Genomic DNA, 21,676 nt, shown 5'->3' with positions numbered 1-21,676 from the left:
TCCGAAGATTAACGAAGGTCTTACGGGTATAGAACGACATGAGTGTGTGTAATTAATGACAGAATTTTCATTTTCATTTTTGGGTGAACTAACCCTTTGAGAAGCATACCAAAAATGTCTAATTGAACTATTCATATTCTGTTATTTATATTACCACTATAACAATTTGAGTAAAAAGTTGAATTCAAAAAATGTAACATGAATTGATGCACAGTCCTTTCAGTGTATGTTGCCTGCTATCTTCTGAGTTCAATTGTGTGGATTATTTATTACAAGACTTTTGAATCTAATCATCTTTTGATTAGAACATCTTTTGTTCTAATCAAACGGTTTGTGACAACTATACCATTAAAGGTTAAAATGAACTGCTTTGTATACAATTAATATACAATTTATATAATGATCTTAGAATTTGCAAGGCTTGTCACCTATTTGCTTTCCCGACAGCAACACTTGAGCAGTATGTTTGTTTAAAACCTGATGATCGTTCTCTAGCAAATTGATTGTTCGAATTGCATCTTGTGGAGATTTTGTTTTTAATTTGTACCCTCCAGCATTCTTCAGTTTATTTGGGTTGTTTGTGCATAGCAAATTGGCTTTTTTCCTCCTCCCTAAGTTCACATCTGCATATAATTATTATGGTAAAGGTTATGCACACTTGGCGTGCTGTCCGGGTGGAGGACAGGGGCTCCGAGCTCAGAATTTCTGCCCGAACCCAAAGTACTAAGTAGATGGAACTAAAAGTGAGGAGATGGGGTGGAGGTGGGATGCTGATAAACTGTCAAGGAACAAAGGTGGGTTCTGCTGTTATTTATCTTGTCCTGAGTTGATTACTGATTGATCTCCACTCCACTCGAAGCCGTCACCACAGAAGCTGTCTCTCCACCCTTTGTAGGACCGCATAGGAAGAAGCGCCATTATCAAAAGCCACCGGAGCCTGCGGCCGATGCGAAGTGCTCGCCGGTATCCCTCCCTCGAGCCTAGCCCTCGCCTTCTCTCCCTCGTGTTCTTCATCGCCGCTGTCAAGCACCCTCAGCTAGGCCTGCGCCCTTCCTCCCAGAGCTGCTCTCAGAGCTTACTAAAGTGTGGAATGCACCTTTAACCTGGAGGCTCCACTCTTCTGTCTCTGCGTCACTCGAGAAGGGATACAGCTCTATCCCTGAGAAAGCACTTGCTGTACACCTTTGTCCACCCTCCGCGAGATGCTGCTCAAAGTCTGCCCTACCGTCTAAAGCCTGCAGGACCACGTCTGCTCTTATCGGTCGCACCTACGTCGCCACTGGATAAGCAGTTTCCACCTTGCACTCGATAGCTGTTCTGCAGATCCTACAAGCCGATCTCCTTCGTGAATGGGATGAGAAAGGCCCGGACCCAGCTGCCATTGCGGACCTGAGAAGCGCAACGGATCTCTCCCTTCGTGCTACCAAGTCTGCAGCTCAGGCCGATGCATGGCCTCGCTGATGGTTACAGAGAGGCACCTCTGGTTGATGCTGGCTGACATGAGAGAGTCTGAGCTCTGTCTTTCTCAACGCACCACTCTCCCACACTGGTCTCTTTGGCCCAGCGGTGAGCGGGATCGTCGACTGCTTTTCTGAGGTACACAAAACCATGCAGGCCATGAACTTGTTCCTGTCTCGTTGCGCTAGCTCCGCTGCAGGCTGCCCACGTGACCAGCCGCCTGCACGAGCCACTACAGAGTGCCCAGCTCAGCCCAGATAGTCCATCCAGACTTCTCAGCGGCGGGGCAGCCGACCCAGATCGCGCTCGGCCAACCGCCACAGAACCCCCCCTACGCGGTCCGACCACCGTCAAAGTGTTTCTCCCTGTCAGTCCCCTTAACACAGGCTACTGCAGTGGTTCATTCAGCAGCCAACGAGCCTGTAACACAACCCGCTCGCCAGCATGCAATTATGCGATTTCGGACGCTGAAATGTGTAAGAGTTGGCAGCCCTGTATCAGTCATTGGAGCTATTCCTATCAGTGGACTGTCTGCTTAAAATCATATCGTTGAAGCTACATGTCAACTTATTTTACAAACCCAAACCCTAACTCCTACCCTTACTCATCTAATATGACTTCTCTAATGAGAGTTACTTGTTGCAAAGTTTCTTATAGAATGAATAGAATGTAAAGTGGACCATTGAGATAAAGGCAAAGGGTAGGAGACCAGGGATGGTTGTAACATTTTTGACCTTTCTGTCTATATCTTGGAGTACTTTTAAGCCAGTGTGTTCAAACTGTGATTCAAACAAGTGTCTGCTATCAAATGACATAACTTTTATCTGTACAACACAAGCAGAAAATTCATGGTTTAGTTCCAAACACGAGGAGTGAAATGTTACAATCCACCCCATATTCTGGGTTAACATGTGAGATATATCCACTGGGTGAGATGTAAATGTAACAAAAGAAATAAGGATTTTGAAAAGTTTTTATTCAACACTGACTTTTCAATAAAACTGATATGTGTCTGTGTGTGTCTTAGTCGTATTTATTGACACTGGACCTATAGCCAATTCGATCTGTGAATAGGCCCGTAGTGTATACTGTTATGAGTTTAGGTAGCTTTACATTTGTTTAACGAAATGGAAAAGGTTGTTTGCACGTTAAAATAACGTTTGTGAAGGTTGAGTTTACTGCGGGTGGAGGGACAACGGGTCATGTGACCCATCAGTACTAATTGACAGTCTCTCCTCTGTCCTCTCACTGCTGTCACTGTTCGAGCACTGCGGCCGCGAGACTGGAAACCAACACGAACGAAAGAGAGAGAGAGAGAAAGAGATACTGAGAAGAGTCACACCAAAAACGTACGATAAGAAGCCGAATATCACACGTTACCCATCAAATAAGAGAACGGTTAAATCATGAATCAGATGGAGCTTTCAGTGCCATATGATAATGGATATGAACCGGAGGACTACATGTTGCAGGAGGATGAATGGGACCGGGATTTACTGCTGGACCCAGCATGGGAAAAACAGCAACGAAAGGTAAGAGAAAGTTTGGTCCCAAAACACCGCTGACAGAATAAAAGCATTAGATGCACTTTTCTATTAGCCTATTAAAGCTTTCAAACATCAACACTTTTAATAATCAATAATCAAACATAAATAATTGAATTAATATATTTGATCTATTTATTTTTTATCATTTAAAACGGCAAGTGAACAGTTGGCTGCAAAGGAATGCCGTCTCGCTATGGGCTCTGTGGTCTGTATAGTCATGGAGGGCTCTGTTCGTCAGGATGGATGCAGCGGGTAGCCTAACAATAGCGGCCCTAGTGTGTCTGTTGCTGATACTATTGGAATGCGGACTGTCAACAGATGCTTCCAACACGGGATGACGTCCTTGGGATTAGAATGGATGCAGGGGCTAATTTTAACTCCACCACCAAAAGCCATTATAGTAGCCTAATCCGGTGTCCTTGCAAGGGAATTCTTCTATAAACAGCACATTTTCTATAAAGTTTATAAAAGTGTTTTTCATATAGCTTATATTCTAAATTGACATGAACAGATAGGCTTCTTTTTGACAGGTAGGCAGATTTCATATAATTATTTTAGATTTGGCCTTATGAGATTATTTTGACAGTATTGATGGTCAGGGTTGTGAATATATTCCTTATGTGTATTTTAGATTTTTTTTAGGGTCTCTTTGTCTTAACCCCCCTGCTTTATCTGACCAATCCACAGTTTTAATCCTTTTATAGACTAGATCCACATGTGGACTTGCCACATGACCTACTCATTCATTCTCTTGATGTAAAGAAAAAAATATTTTGATTGTCATGGCTGAACACTTTCTGAATACATTTAGTCAGTTTATAAGTGTTTAATCTGTAATGTTTTTATTCTGAAGTTCCAAACATGTCTGGTGATTGAAAAATTATAAAATTCAACATACAGTAGCTATTTATGACAATTTTAGTGTAGCAAAAGTGTAGTTTTAGTGTCTCAGTGGTCTTTTTTTTTATATTCACACTATGTAGCCCATTCAGTTAATAAGTAGGAAGGAAGGAAGTCTCAATTTACATTTAAATCCCCAGTTTAACTTGGCTGGTTTAATAAAATGTGCTGTCCAGACATAGTTGGATGATGATAATACAATTAATTTAGGCCCTAAATTGAAACTCGTTCACTTAGCAGATCCTTTCTTGTCAAGTCAAATTAGAAATTTATTAATTCTGAAGCTTAAATATGGAGACTGACTAATCACTCTTTGTTATTCTTCCAGAGGCATGTTACTGACACACCCTACAGTTTTACAGAATGAGTGAAATTCTTTCCTCTCCGATTAGATGAAGCAGAAATGCGATAAAAACAAATGTTATATGCAATGCATTCTCACTTGTATCTCTCTCTCAGTGTGAGCTACTTCATCAGGTCCCTTATCAGAAATGGACTCTGTAGAGAGCTAAATTTACACTATTGCCTCGCAGGAATGCACTCTGGAGTCCAGTAAAGCTTTCATTGGCCCGGCAATGACTGTGGCAGGACCGAGCATGCTTTCAGGGATTAAAAATATTCCTTTTGATTCCATAGGGTAGCAATTGATTTGGTTCTGGGCAGCAGTTCAGCCACATTTTGATCTATAAAAAAGCTTTCCATTAATTTTTTGCATATTATAGCATTGAGTGTCACAACATTTGTCATTTAGATTTGCATATTCCCATAATTCAAATACAGCATGCAATATCAAAAATTAACTTTTTGTTAATTTGAAATGACAAAAAGTTTATATTTCATCCCTATGACAGTGCAAGATTATTATCATAGATACATATTTATATATTTGTCAAGCATTGCAGCTCATTGTGTATAACATTAGATTAACCAGACTCCATCTCTTTATGAAACTACACCTGTCACAAATATTCAAAGACCCATTTTAAAAGTGTTCCACAGATGAGTGTTCATTTTGGACCCTTGCAGAATAGGGTTGAGTATAGTTATAATCTGCATCTTTATCTGTGGCTCTACACATATAGGCCTGGTTTCACAGACAGGGCTCAGATTTTTATTTATTTTTCTTCTTTATTGAAAATGTTAAAATGAAATACATAAGAACAAGCAATCAACAAAAAAGATCATCAGCAGATGACCCAAATAACAGTCATGTTCAAAGGGATTAAGAAGAAGTTAGTATAACTTTTCTTGTCCTACCCCCACTTCAATGATATGTTTAGCTACTTAAATTATTTGGATCACTTATAGATAAAAAAAAAAAAAAAAAAAACACAGTAGGGCCTTAGCTCATAGGACATTTAAGTAGCTTTTATAGACATTACATGTTTTAGAAAAAAAAAAAAACATTATCAGTGTGCGTCTTGAGACAAAACAATGGCAGTGACATATAAGATATATCAGTGCAAGTGGCTTTCAGTTAAAACAGTTCAAACATACATTTTAGTCTGGGACTAGGTTTAAGCCTTGTCTGTGAAACTGGGGGTAATATGCTCAATAGTAAATGATACTTATAAGTGTCTATTGGTCCCAAAATATTCCAAAAGCATTAACCTGAGTAGCCAACGTGCTATTCACTCTGGAATTGACGGGCTAATGTGATGTCTTGAATTTTAAGCGTCCAAATCCTTTAAAAGTGGTTCTGGAAAGCATGATACAGAGGATGATAGCAGCTGGCAGTTTTGTATGTAGCTTATTGTACATTAAGTGCTGGTTATTTTTGGAGGATGATTTCATCAGTAGCTACAACTCAGGTGTTGATACATTGCAAGTGTGTGCTGAGGAATTTTATAATGCCAACGTTGTTCTGTTATCTCGTCAGTCTGAACACTTCCTGTTCATAATTAATGTCTTTAAAAGATTATTAATTAAATAACGTAAAAACAGAATCTCTGCTATTGACTGTCACATTTTGTTTTCATTTCTAGTTTGAGAACTAGTTGAATAACTACCTCCTACCTCATCTCTTGGCATAGACGAGTAGTTTCATTGGCAATGACCTTAGTCACCCATGCAGTGAGGGTTTGACCTGAAAGTGGTGTCAAAGGCTTTCATTGTATCACAACAAACCTGGTAAGACTTAACTTACCAGGTTAATTTGATCTTATGATCAAATCTGGTTTACTGACACATTTGGCTTAGTGGCACTATCCACAGTGTGGTTTTGTGCAAGGATTCTGTTAAAGGTAGCATTTAAATGCAGAAATGTTGAGTGTAGAATACATATGCCATGCCAATAATTGAGGGAATGTGTGTGTGAGTCTGCATGTTTGTCTGGTAAGAGTTTTTTTTGTGAATTTGGAGGATTGTATGTTAAATCACATTGTACTTGTTTCCTAGACGTTCACGGCCTGGTGCAACTCTCACCTGAGAAAAGCTGGGACACAGATCGAGAACATAGAGGAAGACTTCAGGAATGGCCTCAAACTAATGCTGCTTCTTGAAGTCATCTCAGGTAAATTTCATTTAAATCAAGGTCATTTTTATAGCGTTTTTTACATGTTGTTTTAAAGCAGCTTCACAGAAAATGCTATTAATCAGAGATGGGTGTATCAAAGTAATGAAATTGGTTAAGCAAAATGACAAAATGAACATGCATGTGACTAATGATTATAATATAATATTTGACATTTTTGTATATCGAACCAAAGTAAATATGCTGAACTAAATAGTGATATCCACTATATATATATATATATATATATATATATATATATACAGTATATATACAGTATATATATATATATATACACACTGTATACCAAAACAAAAATGAAACCAAGCTGTATTTTGTCAGGTGAAAGGTTACCCAAGCCTGACAGAGGGAAGATGCGTTTTCACAAGATAGCCAATGTTAACAAAGCCCTTGAATTCATCACCAGTAAAGGTGTGAAACTGGTCTCCATTGGAGCAGAAGGTATGCTTTATTTTTTAACTTGATTGCTGATATTTTTGTAATAAAGTTATTAGGAGATGCGGGTTATTTGATATGAATGTCAAATATGTCATAGTTTTTTTATACGAAATTGTATGTAATTTTAATTTACTCAGCCCTTTATATATTTAAGCAGTGATTTTTCTGTCACATTTTTGCAGAAATTGTGGATGGGAATGTGAAAATGACTCTTGGTATGATTTGGACTATCATCCTTCGCTTCGCCATTCAGGATATATCTGTTGAAGGTAAAGAAAATAAATCACAGTCATGAAATGACACAACATCTCCACAAACAAAAGTGGTAATTCTTTAGCATGGACAACACATATTCACTATTAACTATGATGTTTGCCTCAATAAACTCCTAATTTACTATTAATAGTATTAAAGTAGTTAACTTTAGGTACTGGGTAGGATTAAGGCATGTAGAATATGGTCATGCAGTAACATGTACTTTGCAAGTACTGATAAACAGCCAATATCCTCCTAGTAATATGCATTCTAACAAGCAACTAGTTAATAGTGAGAATTGTACCTTAAAATAAAGTGTTGCCACAACAGCAAAACATTATTATAGTTATATGTGACACATTTCACAAACTCAAAAATGTTTAAATCAGTTTATGCCAAAACAGAGTATATTAGTACTCTTTGGTCAAATAATAATCATGTGATTTATTACAAAAGGTGCATACAGAAGATTGCAATTCCACATCTTTAAAAAATCTGTAAATTCCTTATTAACAATTTATGAAAAAAAAACTGTATTAAAAAGCATAGTATTTTTGTGCTATAGTGAATTTAATAACTGTATTTAGTTGAAAAATGTAATTAGCAAAACAGATGTCAGTCATGTTTATGATATATTGATTCCCTGGCTAACTATCTTTTAGAAACCTCGGCCAAAGAAGGACTTCTACTTTGGTGTCAGAGGAAGACTGCCCCCTACAGGAATGTCAATGTTCAAAACTTTCATGTCAGGTGAGGCACTTTTTTGGGTGCAAAAATGTTGTTAGACCATATCAATGTTTTGTATTTTAATATAAGTATCTGATTTGTTCCATTTTGTGAAAAAAAAGACACTATTATGTTAAGCTATATGTTTTCAGTTTTTATGTTAATTCCAACTTGACCCTGATTCTCTCTCTGGTGAAGCTGGAAGGATGGATTGGCGCTGTGCGCTCTCATCCACAGGCACAGGCCTGATCTCATTGACTACGCCAAGCTCAACAAGGTCTCAAGTGTGTCCCCAGATTAACATTCAACCCTCTGGGACATATAGTCTAACAGTTCAATCACAGTAGTAAAATAACATGTCTGCCACAATATCCTGATGTTCCAATGATATTATTGCACAAATCTGTCTAACAAGTTTTTTTGGAGGATGAGTGTGCGTGATAACTTTTGTCTGTTCTTCATTCACACCTAATTCATGGCATGCATGATCAGAAATCCACTATTTCTTTTGCTTTTGTGGCTTCACTAGCTGGAAAAATGGACTGGCCTTCTGTGCCCTTATTCACAGGCACAGACCAGAACTGATTGACTTTCAGAACCTGAAGGTATCATACGTGGTTTATAGTATTGTTGGATGTGGTTTTCTGTAACAATATAAATTTAATAGATTAGACATGCTCAATCCTGCTGGACATATAAATTCCTGCAGTTTAATTCTAACCATAGAGCTGTAATGTACCTGGTTGTAGCATTCCTATCCATTTCAGTGGCAGCTCTGGGTGCGTCTAGAAAAGCACACTATGGAAAGTTGAGAGAAATGTTTGTAATCTTTAAAAATATATTTATTTTGCTTCTCCAATTATCATAATTGTCTGTTTGTGTGTGCTACAGTATATGTATTGCTTTTTTGTGCTTGTTAGAGTATCGAGTTGTTGGCTTAGCTACATGCTACAGTAACTCTATAGGAATCTGTGGTAGTTTAGCACTTTAACACAAAGAGTAACACAAAGAGTGTCATCTGTGTACTTTGTGTGGTTCTTTAAAAGTTTCTGTCTATCTAGAATGTTTTTTCTATTTATTTTGGATGGCCATATTTGGACAGTTTTTGACTAGCTGGTTCAGGTGTGTTGAAGTTAAACTGCAGAAATGTATTCTGAGATTGAAACATGGAGATGTGTTGTTTATAGTAAGAACAAATTTGTGTAGTTAGTTTTTTTTTTTTTTTTAAACTGTAATTAGCAAGTAGCTTGTGTTAGCTTAGTTTACTTAGACGTAACATACCGTTCAAAAGATTGGGGTCTGTAAGATTGATGTTTTTGAAGTTTCATCAAGGCTCCATTGTTAGATCAAAAACAGTAATACTGTGAAATATTATAAATTTTTTTAAAATAACTGATTAAACTGGTCAATATATTTTAAAATGTAATGTATTCCTGTGATGACAAAGCTGAACTTTTAGCTGCTATTACTCTAATATTCAATGTCTATCCTTCAGAAATCATTCTAATATGCTGATTTTTAGCTCAAAAAATATTTCTTCTTATTATTGATGATGAAAACAGTTGTGCTGCTTAATATTTAGTAGAAACCGGGATACATTTCCCCCCTAGGTTTCTTTGATTCACCCCTGCTGAATAAGATAATTAATTTCTTTTAAAAAGAATCTTTTGAATGGTACAGTACATACAACTCTTCAGTTGTTTGGTACTCCAGAGGCAATTGGATAAAGCCATTCCATAACTTTTTTTCTCAGAGGCCTGTTTGGATTCACAATAATCCTGACCCAGAATAGAACTTGGGAAAGTAATCCACATACCACTAGCACCAGAGCTGCAGTTCAATAGCATGTTAGTAAAGTGGCTAGGTTTGATTTCTTCACTATCAGCTTAGAACAGGGTGAAAGCAGGATATGGGACATTTTTTTCAGACATTTTCCAAGTCTGTGAATGAGTGGATGTGTACTATGGTTTTAATTAGTTGGATCGGACCACTGAGGATTAAGGATTTATTTAGCTTGTCAGGGCCAGTCAGTTCAACAGTGAGTGACTAAGTCCCCTCAAACAAACAGACATGCCTATCCCTTTCAGCTGTCACTGATGGCTCCAGGTGAGCTTGAATGGGGTTATCCAGTGTTTATCATGGACCCCATGGTCCCAGTTTGGACACAAGCATCAGGAGAGTCTAGGACTCTCTGGATCCCCTGCAGCTGCTGATGTCCTGTCCATGCAATGCAGCTTTTTATTGACACAGAGAACAAAAGCTTGATCTCCAGACCCCTAGTGCAGGACAGCATTGCATTGCTCAGAAATTCTGACCCTTTCCTTTTGCACATATTGATGCTTTTGTTTTTGAAAGAAGTTTCATATGTTCATCAAGGCTGCATTTATTTGATTTAAAAATGCCGTAAAAAGGCAATATTGTGAAATATTGTTACCATTTTAAATGCTGTTGTTTTCTATTTCAATATTTTTTTATATTTATTATTTTCATAATAAATTCTTGCGATTGCAAAGCTGAATTTTAAGCAGCCATTACTGTGATCGTTAGTGGCACACGATCCTTCAGAAATCAGATTCTTTAATGCATAGAAAGTTCAAAAGAACAGTATTTATTTAAAATGTGAGTCTTTTGTAACATAAAGGTTTTTACTGTCACTTGATCAATTAAATGCATCCTTGCTAAATACAAGTATGACTTTTTCTTACTGACTCCATAGGTTTGAATTATAGTGTAGCTATTGTAATTTAAATGCATTTGTATATTTAAAAGCAAACCAGTATAGTATTGTCTATTTTTTTGCTTAATTCTTTTTCAGATACATTTGAACTAATTTATCATTTGAAATATTTTGAATGTTTTCCCTCACTTGAATACTGACCCTCACTTTTGCATGGAAAAGGATTTTGATTTACGTTGACTTGATTTAATTTTTAAGTGATGTCTTATTTCTTATGTTTTTTGGTCAATAATTATGCCCTTTCTCTCCTTTTGTCTTTCTGTAGGATGATCCACTTGGTAATCTGAATCTGGCATTTGACATTGCTGAAAAACATCTGGACATCCCCAAAATGCTGGATGCAGAGGGTAAACGAATATTCATCAGTACTCCATATTAGAGCTGCACGATTAATCGTTAAAAGATTGCGATGTCGATTTAAACACCCACATGATCACATTCCTAATTGACAACGACTCGACTGTGTTTATTAAACCTTTGACAAAATCACAGTGGAACATTCAGATCTGCATCGGGGCTGTTGTTGAAACAGCTTTACAAACAATCTTTTCAACCATACAGTTTCATTATTTCTGTGTTAAAAATATTCACATTCATTCATCAAGTTTGTTTGGATATAAACACTGATTTGTTTGGATATAAACACTGATTATAAACACTAACTTTGTTTGGATAAACACTGACACATATATTTGTTACAAAGAGCTGATGTACACATCCCGTGTACATGGTGAAGTATTTATTTAATTAGTGAGTCATTAAATAATTCATTCAATTTTTTTTTCAAATAATTAATTCAGACATTAAACATTTTAAATTGACTGCAGCAAATAACATTTTTTCAGAACCTCTAGATCACGTCTGTTCGGAATCGTGGGAGAATCGTGATCTCTGTTTGAAGCAAAAAAGATAAATAAATTAATAAATAAAATTTATCCACAATCGTGCAGCTCTACTCCATACCATTCCAGCTCAATGTAGAGCTTTCAGCCTATGAACATTAAAAATATCTTTCACAAGAATGTTATGCTGTCAAAAATTGTGACATAAGACATTTGAGACTACCTAGATAATATGAAACACTATGAAAATGGCATCTATTCTGAATAAGGTCTATTCATCACAGTTGACTGTGGCAAGAAAAACCTAAAACGTATTTTGGTTGAAGACCTTAGGTGCAAATTCTAAATAAGCAATAATTTGCCTACTTGTAACTTAAAAAATATTACAAAATTTGGCTTTTTGTCTACAGTCCTAGTTAGCAGTGACAAGCCAGATGAGAGGACAGTCATGACGTATATCTCCAGTTACTATCACACGTTTGCAGAGGCTCAGAAGGTACATCTGATCCCTGAGCTTATTCTAGAAATATTAGTTACACCTGAGTGTATGGTCCCTTTAGTCCATGTAGGCCTATCCTCATTTTTAGCAGACTTGTGTTTCCTTGTAGTATTGAAATGTTCCTCTGTCGCACACTATTGCCACCATCACTTCATGTAGTTGTTCCTTAGCTCCTCTCCTCTCCCTGCAGACATCCTGAACACTCCTAAGCCTGATGAGAGAGCTATTATGACATATGTGTCCTGCTTCTACCATGCGTTTGCTGGAGCTGAACAGGTATTGAGTTTTGTGTGTGCTAGAATGAGAGAATCAGCTTTCTTTTCGTCCATCTCGCCCTCCCTTCTTACTGTGCATCTCTCCCTCAGGCTGAAACTGCTGCTAACAGGATCTGTAAGATCCTAGGAGTGAATCAGGAAAATGAGAAGTTGATGGAGGACTATGAAAGACTGGCTAGTGAGGTTAGGAGACATATCTGATACACTCCATGCTGCCCACATACACACATTTCTCTCCTCCTCAATATTCTTGTACTCTCCAGCTGTTGGAGTGGATCAGACGAACTATTCCCTGGCTGGAGAATCGTGTGGCGGAGAAGACCATGGTAGAGATGCAGCGGAAGCTGGAGGATTTCCGAGATTACCGCAGGATGCACAAACCTCCCAAAGTGCAGGAGAAGTGTCAGCTAGAGATCAGCTTCAACACCCTGCAGACTAAACTTCGCATCAGCAACCGGCCTGCATTTATGCCCTCGGAGGGCAAGATGGTGTCGGTGAGAGTTTGACCACACACACACACACACATACTGGTTTTTGTGTTTTATGGTGACTTTCCATAGACATAATGGAAAGATTTGTTATACTGTACAAACTTTACATTCTATCCCCTAATCCTAATCCTACCCTTAAACCTAACCCTTACTTAAAACATTATGCATTTTTACATTAGAAAAAAAAAACATTTAGTATGGTTTATAAGCTCTTTTCCTCATTGGGACTGAAATTTTGTCTCCACGTCAAAAAATCAGGTTTAACAATCCTTGTGGGGACACTTGGTCTCCCCACCTTAGCAAATACCTGGACCACACGGTCACAAGGACATCCAGAGTTCTTCAAAATAACACATGGAGGACGTTAAATGTCATTTTCATATTTATTTATGTTCTCCCAAACCAGTAAAGTGCAAGGTGCTCACAGCAGGAAAAAAAAAAAAATGTATACACCTTGGGTACAACCATTTCTCAGCAATAATCACATGGGGAAGTAATAAAGATCATAAATAACATCTAATAAATATCAAGTAAAAATATTATGTGATCAAGTAACTCCATTTTCTTCACCACACAAATTTAAATAACAGTACAAACTTCAATAAGTAAATTTCAATAATAATTAAAGGAAGTACACATTAACATCAACCAATTCCCCTTCCATTCCCAACATACTTGGTATCTCCCACTTCCCATGATGCAACACAGCACAGGTATAAAAAACATGAGAAAAGTCCATTCTAGTCTTTTGCCCAAATCAAGATGGCCACCACCATGTATGCTGCCCCAGGTGACAATCAACAGTCTGTAACAAACTTTAAATGTCCTCAGGGTTAGTGCTCAGGTGGCCAGTCTGAGACACAACACTATAGTTGTGAATACATTAGTGTGGATAATCCATCTCAACATGTTTTATGTTTATTTTATGTTTGTGATTGTTATTTTTCATTGATTTGTGTACCCCAAAGCTAGCTACTTGTGTGTGTATATATATATATATATATATATATATATATATATAAATCTAAGTAGCTAGCTTTGGGGGGCATTTTTTTCAAGCAAATAATACAAGCACATGCACATAAAACTGGGTATTTGTCTATGTAGGACATAGCGAGTGCATGGCAGGGACTGGAACAGGCAGAGAAGGGCTATGAGGAATGGTTGCTTACTGAGATCAGGAGACTGGAAAGATTGGATCATCTAGCAGAGAAATTCAGACAGAAAGCTACAAACCATGAGACCTGGGCTTCCGGTGAGTCCTAGACATGAAGTGCCGTCATCAATGGAATATCATCATTCTGTACCGTAAACCACTTTGGATAAAAGTATCCACTAATTGATGCTTGATATATGCTTTGTTTGTTTTGCAATAGGTAAGGAGGAGATATTGAGTCAGAAGGATTACGAGTCAGCATCTTTAATGGAAGTCCGAGCTTTGCTGCGGAAACATGAGGCATTTGAGAGTGACCTTTCCGCCCACCAAGACCGAGTCGAGCAGATCGCTGCTATTGCTCAGGAACTCAAGTATGACTTTTTTAGTCTTTTTATCCTCGTCAAAAAATAATTTGTTTTTGCTGAACTGTTCATTTTAGTATATACTTAAATCTGTACACTACCATTCATAGGTTTGGGGTCAGTATTGTTTTTAAGAAATGAATACTGCATTGATCAAAAGGAACAGACTTTTACATTAAAAATGATTTCATGTTAATGTTATTCTTTTGAACTTTCTATTTATCAAAGAATCGTAACAAAAGGGATTATGCTTTTCACAAAAGTGGCACAACTGTTTTAAATATTGATAATAAGAAGAAAGGTTTCTTGAGCACCAAATCAAAGCATATTAGACTGATTTCTGAAGGATCATGTGAAACTGAAGACTGGAGTAATGATGCTGAAAATCCTAGAAATAATGTACATTTGAAACATATTTGAAGGTAGAATAAAATTGAAATTTTTAAATTGTTATTAAATAGCATAATATTACAGTTTTTACTGTATTTTGATTACAAAAAATGCAGCCTTGCTGAGCATTATAGACTAATCTTACCAACCTCAATCGTTTGAAAGGTAGTGTACAAGTACTTTGTTCTTATAACTAACCTGTCACATTCATTTTCTCATCACTTTACAGTGTCTGGAAAGCTTCATGTCTCTCACACTGCTTATCCATAGCTAGACACGCATATAGACGCACCACGCTTTCAGCATTCTCTGATGTCTGAATCACTGGCTTTCTATTTTAGCATTCATTATCTCCCCTGCAGGCCTGGTTAAAATATGAGTGTGTGCATGTATTTAGTAAGTGACTGACAGCTTCTGACCTTTATGCTGTCTCAGTTAGTACAGGGTGATATTACTGATAAACTATGGAGCATACTTATAATGATTAGCATACCAACATTCATTTGGACACAAAAAGCAAATCGAAACTGTTTGAAATATAATTATAAACAGCTAGAAATAGAGAGAGGGTGGAATGGTCATAAAAAAATGCACGAAACCTTAACTAACAAGCAGTCTACAGGAAAAGAAAATGTACCTAAAGTGTATAATATTCCGTATCAATCCAAAGTTATTAGTTCTACATCTGTTAAAGGGTTAGTTCACCCAAAACAAAATCATGTCATTAATGACTCACCCTCATGTCGTCCCAGGCCCGTACGCCCTCCGTTCATCTTCGGAACACAGTTTAAGATATTTTAGATTTAGTCGGAGCTTTCTGTCCCTCCATTGAAAATGTAGGCTACGGTATACTGTCCTTGTCCAGAAAGGTAATAAAGACATCATCAAAGTAGTCCATGTGACATCAGTGGGTTAGTTAGAATGTTTTGAAGCATCAAATACATTTTGGTCCAAAAATAACAAACTACAACTTTATTCAGCATTGTATTGTTTTCCTGTTCTGTTGTCGAGCCGCATTCAGTGACGCTAATGACATGCAGGCCTGGTTAAAATATGAGTGTGTGCATGCATGTATTTAGTAATTGACTGACAGATTCTGACCTTTATGCTGTCTCAGTTAGTACAGGGTGTTATAACCTTTTAACCACTAGAGGGGGACAGACCGAATAGCAAATGCAATATTATGACCTAAAGTGTCTCTCTATCTGTTTTATCTCAAAGTGAGCTGGACTATCATGATGTTGCATCAGTGAATCAAAGGTGTCAAAATATTTGTGACCTCTGGGACCAACTGGGCACTCTCACCCAGAAACGCAGAGAGGCTTTGGAGGTATGCTGTGTATTTGAAATTATTTATTGAAGGATAGCCTCTTGAGATGCTACATCTCATTTTCAAGAGGGTCCTATAAACTTCTTTGTGTGTGTCTCAACCTTGAGTGTAAAACATTATTTTAGATCAATCAAGATTTTAAAAAAAGTGAAAAGGTTTGAATCTGTGTTTCATTTCTGTAGAGGACAGAGAAGCTTTTGGAGACGGTGGAGCAGTTGTTTCTAGAATACGCAAAGAGATCCGCACCCTTTAATAACTGGATGGAAGGAGCCATGGAAGACTTACAGGATATGTTCATAGTGCACACCATTGAAGAGGTCCAGGTAAACAAACATTTTGAAAGAAGTCACTTATGCTCACCAAGACTACATTTATTTCTACAAAAATATAGTAAAAATGGTTAATATTGTGGAATTTAATTACAAATATAATAAGTGTTTTCTATTTTAATCTCTTTTAAATTTTCAAAATTTGTCATCGGTGTCACATTCTAATATGCTGATTTGGTGCTCAGGAAACATTTTAATATCATATTATCAATGTTGAAAACAGTTGCTTAAAGGAGTAGTTCACTCAAAACTTTTGCTGATAATTTGCTCACCCCTGTGTCATCAAAGATATTCATGTCATTCTTTCTTCAGTCGAAAAGAAATTAAGGTTTTTGATGAAAACATTCCAGGATTTTTCTCCATATAATGCACTTTATTGGGAACGAAACGGTTCAAGGTCCAAAAGACAGTTTCAGTGCAAACTGTTCAAAGGGCTTTAAGTGATTCCCGACGATGAATAAGGGTCTTATCAAGCGAAATGATCGCTGATTTAAAAAAAAAAAAAGCTAAGTTTTATAAGCTCAAATGCTCACCTTGCTCTGTACTGCAATGCACGTTCGTGACTCTCCTGTTCGAACTCATTCATCAAAATGATGAACAAATCTTTTTTTCATGTCATTTGGTTCATTCAATGAACGAATTGATTTGGGAAAAGATTCGTTCATTTTGATGAACGAGTTCGAACAGGAGAGTCACGAATGCAAACTTTTATAAAACAAACAAAAATCTATTGTAATCCATTGTTTGTAGACTCTGATAGCTGCCCACGAGCAGTTTAAGGCCACGCTTCCCGAAGCGGATGCAGAGAGGCAGGCGATCCTTGGCATTCAGCAGGAAGTCCTGAAGATCTCCCAGAGTTATGGCATCCATGGAGATCTTACAAACCCCTACAGAACCATAACTACAGAAGAGATTGCCATCAAGTGGGACAAGGTTAAACACACACACTCCTTAGACCGTGGTTCTGTTCTATTACAACAACAAAATCTAAATCTAAGCCATTCTACTCACATTTCTGTAATCTTCATACCATGATCATGATGTGTGTTTGTGCATTCAGGTGAAGAAGCTGGTTCCCCAGCGTGACAGTGCACTGCAGGAGGAGTTAGCGAGACAGCATGGTAACGAAAGGCTCAGACGCCAATTTGCTGCCCAAGCCAACCTCATTGGACCATGGATACAGACCAGAATGGAGGTGTGTGGCTAAGCTAATACTTGTGCCAATGTCCACAAATAAGACATGCTATTTGATATCTATCTATCTATCTATCTATCTATCTATCTATCTATCTATCTATCTATCTATCTATCTATCTATCTATCTATCTATCTATCTATCTATCTATCTATCTATCTATCTATCTATCTATCTATCTATCTATCTATCTATCTATCTATCTATCTATCTATCTATCTATCTATCTATCTATCTATCTATCGTCTGTCTGACAGGAAATTGGTCGTTGTTCAATGGCAATGGAGGGGACTCTGGAGGATCAGATGACCCAGCTGAAGCAGTTTGAGCATGTGATTGTCAGCTACAAACAGAACATAGATAGATTGGAGGGAGACCACCAACTTATCCAGGAGTCACTTATCTTTGACAACAAACATACAAACTACACCATGGAGGTACTCATACACGCATCTTTTACACATTCTTGTTCACATTTATAAAAACATGTTTAAGCCTGTAGTATTGAACACTACCTTTAAACTTTTAGGGTCAGTAAGATTTTTTTCCCGAAAGAAATGAATACTTTATATTCAGCAAGGACACTTTACAGTAAATTGATAAAACATTACAGTACAGTTACAAAGGAAGTTAATGAAGAGTTCATATGCAAAAGCCTCTAAGCCATTTGAAATTTTCTTCTTTAATGATAATTTTTATCAAACTTGTATATTTAAGTCCAGTAATCTCACTTAAATAACAATTAATAGGTAATTATCATTGCCATTTAAGTGAAATCACTGAACTTAAATTTACAAGCTTGATAAAAATTATCATTCTAGAAGAAAATTTCAAATGGCACTTAGAGGCTTTTGCATCTGAACTCTTCAAATGGTGTTTGTCTATTCAGCAAAGAATCCTGAAAAAAAATGTATCATGGTTTCCACAATTTTTTATTTTTTTTTACATGTTAAAGTAAGCACCAGCATATTAGAATGATTTCTAAATAATCATGTGACACGGAATACTGGAGTAATGGCTTCTGAAAATACAGCTTTGTCGTCACAGGGATAAATTACGTTTTAAATGTATGGAAACAGAAAATAGTGTTGTTTTTTCTGCATGTTTGATCAAATAAATGCAGTCTTGATGAACATAAGAGACTTTATATTAAAATATCTTGCCAACCACACATTTTTGAATGCATTGCATATTATAATGATCTATATTCTGACATCACATTAGATTTGTCACTTGATCCTGGTTTTTACAGCAGTATTTCTCTTTCCTCTGCAGCATATTCGTGTCGGCTGGGAACTCCTTTTAACTACGATAGCTCGCACTATTAATGAAATCGAGACTCAAATTCTGACACGTGATGCAAAAGGCATCAGCCAGGAGCAGATGAATGAATTCCGATCCTCTTTCAACCACTTTGATCGGGTGCTGTATTTATTTATTTTTCGTACACTAGACATGTGTCTTGTTGAATGGATGCTACACTAATCGTTGTTAAACCATCCTAACTAAACGAAACACTCAACCTCTTAGACTGAGCATTATGCAAATCTGTAAATCTCTCATTTTAACTGAGACACAATCATTTTATATTTTCTTTATTTTACACATTCACTTCTTCAGAGGCATCACAAGGCAAGAGTGGTAATTATTTTTCCATTCACTTTAGCTTGTTCAATAACTGGAACAAATTTAGCTTGAAATAAGAGATCTTTTGCAGTAAAATCAGATTTCAAGATGTAAAGTTATGGAAGTAAAATAATGACAAATGCTTTGAAACAAAATATGTATTGCATTAACCCTGCTTGCATTGTATTTTTCCATTTCTGTAAATGTTTAATGAATGAATGACTATAGTTTTCTTCATCAACATCCACTTGCACCACCTGCTGGTGAGATAGACTAGCAGACATGGAATTTATCAATCGGTAATCTATTGATATTCCTGTCGTTCCAAGACGTCAAATGTTGAATTTCTGTCGAATTTGAACCACAAAATTTGTGGAAGCGAAAAAAAAAGGCCCATAAATTGTCTGTTGAATATTATAGGTTATATTTTTAAACAGAATTAATTAATTAGAAGTGTAATCTGGAATTTTTAATAATAAAAATGTGTGAATGTTTTGAATTGAAATATTCACAGCTTAAATATGCCACCATGTTGACTTTCAGCTCATAAAAATGCAAGCCCTACAAATACAATGCATTAAAATGCAAGAAGGGGTTAATGCAATGCATATTTTTTCAAGTAAGTTGGTCAATTCAACAAGCTTTTTGTTTTCAAAAACTTTTGTTATTATTTTGCTTCCATACTATTTGAGCTAAACATTTTTTTTTTTGCTGAAAAAGCAATGCCTCTTATACCTTATGAAGAAATGTTGTGGCGTTTTATCTTTTTATCAATCACCTTTTACTTTTCTTTATTTCTACTAACGTCCTGCTCTCAGGAAGAGAGGGGTAAACTCAGGCCTGATGAGTTTAAAGCATGTCTGTTCAGTCTTGGGCATTTAGGAAATGACAAACAGGTATTAACCAACATGACCTCTAACTCTTTACCCCAAAATGTTGTTCTTTGCATAGATTTATACGTATATGCAGAATATAGTTCTGATGTAGGCCTACCTCTGTTGTGTTTTTTCTTGTGTCTGTGGTTGTGTGCTGTCTCTTTGTCTGTACATCTGTGTGTCTCTGTGTTAGGTGCTGGCTCTTTCCCTACTATACATTGCTTCATTATTCCTACCATGTCGCTGTGTCACCCATGCACCCTCGACCTCTGCCCTTTAACCTTTCCCATGCAGAAGAAGAATAGGGCGATGGATTCTGATGACTTTAGGGCCTGTCTGATCTCGATGGGTTATGATCTGGTAGGGCCTTAAATAAGGTTCATTGCTTCCGAACTAATAAACAATTTTCTTAACCATTTTTATCTCGTTTTCCAGTAAAAATGTCTATAAAAATACGTTTTATATATATTTAAAGCATGTCCGATCGGCCTCGGGCATATGGTATGTGCATGAATTTCAACAGACTACCATGTTGAGGGAGTTTTTAACTGCTTTGTGTGCGTGTTTTTCAGGGTGAGGTGGAGTTTGCACGGATCATGATGCTGGTTGACCCAAACACTACAGGCGTTGTGTCGTTCCAGTCCTTCATTGACTTCATGACCAGAGAGACAGCAGACACAGACACGGCTGAACAGGTCATCGCTTCCTTCAGGATCCTTGCTGCAGACAAGGTGTGTCTTAACCTCAAAGTTTGTCAGAACAGTCTTTTGTAGCTCACATATTCTTTCCATATGCATTATATGTTGTTTGTTGTGTCTTGTACAGCCGTATATTCTGGCAGATGAGTTGAGGAGAGAACTCCCTCCGGACCAGGCCGAGTACTGCATCAGCAGGATGCCCCCATACTCTGGCCCCGGGGCTCTGCCCGGAGCCCTGGACTACACTGCCTTCTCCACCGCCCTCTACGGAGAGAGTGACCTTTAACTCCATCGACACCTCTGACCTTTACAAATCAATCTCACTTGTTAACCAAGTAAATTGTTTACCCTTCTGATCCACAGTCCCATGAAATGAAAACTTAACAAATAAACAAAATTAACCCAAATTCAATTTTCAATGTCAGTTGATGTATTTTGCTAGACTGTTGATATGACATGTTTAATAAGGCAATGCAGTCTGGAAATGAAAAGAAATCAAGGAAGCTAAAAGAAAGCAATGGAGAGGTTATTTATCTGTGTTGGGAATTTTACAATCACTTTGTTCTGAATCTTATCATTTATTAAATCTAAGGCCTGGAAAACTATTTTACTCTCCTTTAGATTGACTATTAAGAGAGAACATTCACATGCATGTCACTTATATTACAGCAAACACAGTAGGTACACTGAAAGCAAATAAGATTAATTTAGCATTTTAGGTTTTATGCATTTTACTCTGATTTCTTTTTGATGTAATTTAATCAATTTTCAAAATGTTGGGAGATTAATCTGTTTTATTTTCTTGCCATAAGCACCAAATTCCTAAAGGTCACACTAGTTTAGTGTACGGTGACTGTACTTGATTGATTTGTGGTCAGTTTGTTAACCTGTCAACATCAGTTTTGATTTGTGAATGTTTGCTGTTGAATTATATTATCAAGAAAGCCAAATATGTGTTTTACAGTGACATAAATAAAATAAAGCTTACTTATGAAAAGATCAAGTCTCTTTTTT

The 21,676-nt window shown here is 36.9% G+C and overlaps 1 protein-coding gene across 3 annotated transcripts; it reads left to right on the top strand.

Moving 5' to 3' along the window:
- Positions 1-2,724: 2,724 nt before the first annotated feature.
- actn2b (actinin, alpha 2b) lies at positions 2,725-21,653 on the top strand. 3 transcript variants are annotated; one of them, XM_039670654.2, is made up of 23 exons: positions 2,725-2,990; positions 6,303-6,417; positions 6,760-6,879; positions 7,059-7,145; positions 7,794-7,881; positions 8,056-8,134; positions 10,860-10,941; positions 12,126-12,211; positions 12,301-12,393; positions 12,474-12,704; positions 13,809-13,956; positions 14,078-14,228; positions 15,831-15,939; positions 16,122-16,262; positions 17,019-17,201; positions 17,329-17,463; positions 17,721-17,900; positions 18,739-18,885; positions 19,084-19,104; positions 19,908-19,985; positions 20,259-20,324; positions 20,537-20,695; positions 20,790-21,653. In XM_039670654.2, exons 1-23 carry the CDS (start codon positions 2,865-2,867, stop codon positions 20,946-20,948), a joined length of 2,784 nt encoding a protein of 927 aa, XP_039526588.2. In that variant the 5' UTR covers positions 2,725-2,864; the 3' UTR covers positions 20,949-21,653. The 3 variants fall into 3 exon arrangements, with proteins under 3 accessions (XP_039526588.2, XP_039526614.2, XP_039526641.2); XM_039670680.2 differs by lacking the exon at positions 19,084-19,104; XM_039670707.2 differs by lacking the exons at positions 19,084-19,104; positions 19,908-19,985.
- Positions 21,654-21,676: the final 23 nt, after the last annotated feature.

Source organism: Pimephales promelas, chromosome 15 (genome assembly GCF_988280905.1).
Source record: "Pimephales promelas chromosome 15, fPimPro1.hap1.1, whole genome shotgun sequence".
Lineage (NCBI taxonomy): Eukaryota > Metazoa > Chordata > Actinopteri > Cypriniformes > Leuciscidae > Pimephales > Pimephales promelas.
Note: the sequence above shows the minus strand (reverse complement) of the source record. Positions and strands in the feature narration are given on the sequence as shown.